The sequence below is a fragment of the Oncorhynchus kisutch genome, linkage group LG5 (assembly GCF_002021735.2).
Source record: "Oncorhynchus kisutch isolate 150728-3 linkage group LG5, Okis_V2, whole genome shotgun sequence".
NCBI lineage: Eukaryota > Metazoa > Chordata > Actinopteri > Salmoniformes > Salmonidae > Oncorhynchus > Oncorhynchus kisutch.
The window spans coordinates 50,755,093-50,760,585 of record NC_034178.2 but is presented as its reverse complement, the minus strand read 5'-3'; the positions used below and the strand labels follow the sequence as shown (position 1 = coordinate 50,760,585).

The 5,493-nt window shown below is 39.4% G+C and overlaps 1 protein-coding gene across 1 annotated transcript; it reads right to left on the bottom strand.

Annotated features, from left to right (window-relative positions):
- Positions 1-317: 317 nt before the first annotated feature.
- Positions 318-3,606, bottom strand: LOC109875931 (homeobox protein Hox-C9a). The gene is made up of 2 exons (XM_020468392.2): positions 2,867-3,606; positions 318-1,583 (listed from the first exon to the last, which is right to left on the bottom strand). The coding sequence occupies exons 1-2, from the start codon at positions 3,399-3,401 to the stop codon at positions 1,339-1,341; spliced, it is 780 nt and encodes a 259-aa protein (XP_020323981.1). The 5' UTR covers positions 3,402-3,606; the 3' UTR covers positions 318-1,338.
- Between the last annotated feature and the right edge of the window lie 1,887 nt (positions 3,607-5,493).

The window sequence follows — 5,493 nt, the reverse complement described above, 5'->3', positions numbered from 1 at the left end:
CCAGAATAACGCGCTAAAGCTTTTCCTTGAAATAGTTACAATAATCTTAAATGATTATGATTGGATAACACGTATAAAGGAAACTGGTCAGGAAACGTGCTTTATAAAAGGAAATAGAAAAGGAAGAATAATGAGTTAAAGACACATCTGCTTTCAATAAGGAGTAGTCCGTATCTAATGCTTGACTGTAGCCTATTGGAATTGTTGAATTACTTATATATCCCAACAACATCTGCGAATTATATTTTTGTACCCTACTGTCTTGTCAAGCCATCTCAGAATGTCATTTTTGCAAGTGTTAATATTTATGATAAAGGTAAGGTTTTAACGTTTTAATAATGACCCAACAAAGACAGGAAATTAGATTATTTCGGATAGAAAGATGAGCACAATCTGCAGTATAACGTAAACGTGTAGCGTCGAGAGAAAATAATATAAAAACCATACAACAAAATCTATATCCACATAGGTCTAGACGAAACGTTCCATGTTCCATAGGTCTAGACGAAACGTTCCATGTTCCATAGGTCTAGACCACACGTTCCATGTTCCATAGGTCTAGACGAAACGTTCCATGTTCCATAGGTCTAGACGAAACGTTCCATGTTCCATAGGTCTAGACGAAACGTTCCATGTTCCATAGGTCTAGACCACACGTTCCATGTTCCATAGGTCTAGACGAAACGTTCCATGTTCCATAGGTCTAGACGAAACATTCCATGTTCCATAGGTCTAGACCACACGTTCCATGTTCCATAGGTCTAGACCACACGTTCCATGTTCCATAGGTCTAGACGAAACGTTCCATGTTCCATAGGTCTAGACCACACGTTCCATGTTCCATAGGTCTAGACGAAACGTTCCATGTTCCATAGGTCTAGACCACACGTTCCATGTTCCATAGGTCTAGACGAAACGTTCCATGTTCCATAGGTCTAGACCACACGTTCCATGTACTTCGTGTACAAAACATTAATTTAAACTTGAATAGGCCAAAGATGCAACATCTACAAAAATACACAGGTTTTGTTATACACAGTTATCCAACGTGACCCTATACATTTCTTTACTAATGTCCTATTCCTGTCTTGACTATGAAGCCGTAAGAAAGGATAAATAGTCAAAACAAGCTGCATACTGTCACAGAGAGACGTGGCCCCAATTTGCAATGTGCTACTTTGTCAAGAATAGGCCTATAGATCTCAATTATATCAGATCAAAAGGGAAAACAGTAGTTCTCAAGAGGAGAGACCATTGGAGAGGAGAGACCATTGGAGAGGAGAGAACACGAGTGACATTTTTCTGAACGTGTACAAGTCAATTTGTCCATACAGCACGTTACTGCTCATTGCTTTCTGTCTTCTCTTTATTCATTTTCTTCATCTTCATTCGCCGATTTTGGAACCAAATTTTGACCTGTCTCTCGGTCAAATTAAGAACCCGAGCGACCTCATATCGACGGTCCCTGGTAAGGTACATATTGAACAAAAACTCTTTTTCGAGTTCGAGAGTCTGATATTTTGTATAAGGACACCGTTTCTTCCTCGTTGAACGAGCGTGTATCCAATTCGCCACCGGGTTGCCTGTAAAATGATAAATCAGAAAAAAGTTAATACATTGAGCACTTTTGCTGACCTTTTCCAGTGTATAACCCAAATCATTATCATAAACACTTCGACAAACAATAGACCAGACGGAGAGCAGGCCTACACTCTTATACATTTTTGGGGGGAATAAGTCTATGGTTCAATATAATCCATGTGCATTGTCAAATGTGTCATCAATGTTTTCCTTAATAATTATAAACAATCATCTCTCTTATATACATGATTCATCTTCAACAGTGCTAGAAAAGGACCGAGTCATAAAATTGTGAGTGCACCCGTTTGCTTTATTGGCCCATAAAATATTTTAAAAGCCTTTAACTTCAAGTCTCGGCAGGTCTGCAACCGAGCCAGCTAGATGCATTTCACCCTGGTAATCCTGTTGTGGCCTAAAATAATCTGTTCTGTGTTTATTGTAGTGCGTTTGCTCGGTGTAGTCATGTTTTGATAACTACTGATATGAAGAAACTTCCATATCAATGGTTTTGGTCCTTGCTGAATAGGCTGTATTTGAGCAAAGTTATGTTTTGTGATTTGCTCGGTTTCGGTTGTACCAGAAAGTTGAATAATCACGTGACAAATCAGCCATTATTGACTAAATAATACGGGGAAATAAACAAGTATAGGTTTACATTGAATTAAATGAAATTAGCCATGATAATCATACTAGAGATAAAAACCATGGTGACTCTTGGTGGTTTCTGCAAACGTTTCTGTAAACATGGATCATCCGAATTAGCTTGTTGGTTGATTTTAGGCTTCTGGATGTGCATTTCAATCGAAGGCTATAATAACAAATAATAAAATAATAATAATCCACTATAACACAAAGCCTAAGGCCACACCTCTTGTGTATAAATGAAACAACATCAAATGTCTCGAGAAGTAAAATAAAATATGCTTTTACGCACAAAACATTATTTTAGGCACACGTTTTGGCCATGTAAGAAGATAGTGGAGTGGAATTTACTGGAGATTCTGATCTCGCCAATGAAAAGCTTGCTTCCAGTTTCCCATTGTATAGCTGTTTTATAGCTAATTCATATTTTACAACCTTAAGGGGATTGGCGTTTGTCCTGTCTAATACTATCTAACAGCCCCTCCAGTTCCCTTCTCGTTCAAAGGGAAGAGAAAAGAGACGACCATTTCGTTTTATAGCGGGACAACAACCACGAGCAAAACCCCCATGGATGACGAACACCGCCACCTCACACACACACGACTCCTATAACCGTTTGTAGACTGGCATGGCTTCCACTTACTTGGGTCGAATTCTGTCTTTTCGTCTTTGTGCTTCCCGGAAGCCAAAACCTCCGACTCTGGGGAAGGGACTATCTGCTGGGCCTTGTCTCGGATGTCCACGCAGGTGTTGTAGAAATAGTCTGGGTAACCGCGACTGTTGGAGGTGATGCAGTCTCCGGTACTGGGCTGAGGGAAACCATCGGGTTTGAGTCCGTAGTGTCTGCAGTTAGCCGGGTAGCCTGGAAAGGATACTGTTCCAGATATGGGCTCCAGCCATGAGCGAACATACCTCGAGTCCATTCCAACGTGAGGTTGGTGGGTGTATGGGTGGTAGACCACTGAGGATTGGGAGTGAACTGGGCCCCAGGAGGAGGTAAAGACAGAAGGTTTCGGCGCAAAACTGCAGGAGGGATAATCGGAGCACTCTGGTACTACTGTCGTCTGACGCGAGCGGGTGGGGGGAAGCTCTGAGAACCGCGACGCCAGCACGTCCTCGCTCTCATGGTTTATCAAAGAATCCACATAATAATTGCGTATGGGACCCGTGGTCGACATGGCGATGCTCTGGTCTCTTTTACATGCATCAGATTATTATATGGAGTGTATGTGTACTTTTATTTTACCCCTAGAACAATCAAGGCAGGTAATTATTTATCCCGAGGTTCTTTGACTCTCATTGGCCACGGTTGAACACGTGATTATGTTTACCACCCATTTTTACATTCGATTAATGCGCAAGCAGTCACAGGTCAGGGGTGTGTGTACCTCAGACCTTTGAATGCTATTTATGTACAAGAATGCTATTATATGATCAATCATTAAGAAGGATTCACCACATATAATGTTTTCGTTTTTCCTTGTTGTCCTAAAAGCATGGAAAACTGATTATCCCCTCGTATTGGAGCATGAGGTACGTTGATCACAGTGCATGAAGCACTTTTTATCGATGTAATTTGTCTTTGTCGACAATTTGAATAATTATTAAGATAAAACAGTTTGGAAAATAAGAATTCCTTTTTCCTTTAGAGTTTTTATCCAATCTTAATGCATTGCATAGACTTTGATGGGTATAACATTGTTGTAACATGCACAATAGCAACAATAGATTAAAGATCGAACAATATAATAATATACCCCAAATGTGTGATTCATATGAGGCTTTTATATTGAAGAAACACATAACACACTTTGTGACTGTGTAGAGATTCGGAACACTTGCTCACCACTGCAGCTAAATTCGGAGAGAGGCTGCTCATGTTTTATGTCCCTCAATAAATGTTTACGAGAACCATTTGATTGTTCATAAACGTGTGGTTAATTAAAAAAACTCTACCGAGTTATTCATTTCACATAAACATAAAACGAACATATAACCAAAAGAACAAGATGCGAAATACAACTATGGCAGGAGTTATATAAAAACAACATTCAACAAAAATGTTATGCAGGAAAAAACAAACATGCTTAACCTATTTTGCAGAATGGAATTGGGCATCACTGGTCTGAGCGACAGTCAAAAGTAGAAAAAGGCCTATAAACATATCCTACAATGAAAAGTTGGTTGGATAGTTGTGGGTGAATATATATTTTTTAAAGGATAAAGCTCTTTATAACCAGGCAGGTCACCCATGATTCAAGTCAGTATTCGACGTCCATCCATGTCTCAGAATGTCGGGAGATGACGTGGAAACCGCCCACTAGAGGCAACAGTGAGCGCTGTTTTGATAGGGCGTTGTGGATGGGCATGGCGGATGGGCTTTAGCATCTGCCTCTGGTTCAAAAGGTTGCATGTTCACATGTTGTTTTAAGCCTATCCCAAACTTGAACCCTTACCTTCATCATTCGTAGTTAATGCCTCTCCATAGGATTCGGAGTTAATGCCTAAACTTAACTGTAACCTAAAAATTGTGGACTTAATGCCTAAACTTAACCTTAAACACTTCGAAATTTGATGTTTGGAACAACTTCAAAATGTTATGCTTGAGGAACATGGATGAACGTCTAATTCTGACTCGAGAGCTTGTTGTGATAACAGCAAGTAGCCTATAGGCCTACCACAATACAATGTGATTTTGATCATGTAGGCCAGGAGTCTCCAACCTTTTCTAGCATGAGTGCTACATTTAGAAAAATGTAACTTATCTGAGCTACAATTTTTTTCTAGTATTCAAATAGGCATATTCTTCTCTTCTCCTCTCACCTTTAACTCTTCCTGGGTCCTTAGTGTACAAGAGAAATTAGTGCACTATATTTTCTGTCAATATACCTGGTGAAATAATTGTTAATAAACAACTCTAAGGGGGGCCCAATAAAATATGTGATGTCTTTCCCAAATTCTGTTTTATTTTTTCCAAAATTATGTTTTCTCAGTTTTATTTTTCCTGGTTTTAGATTTTTTTAAGTTTTTCACTCTGAAAATTACAATTGTTCGTAGAGAAACAACGAGATTGGATGTTCTGAGTCCATGTTAATACTTAAATCACATCATAAGACCAGAAAAAAAACGATTTGAATTCCCCTTTAATTGCGCATCTACTGAGTGAGGAATGTGCAGTCTAATGTTCCAGTCTCGTGCTTCTGCACTAGTAATAATATGACAAACTGCCATGTGGAGTAAACCCAGTTTAGTTTGGTGTGCACAAATCCT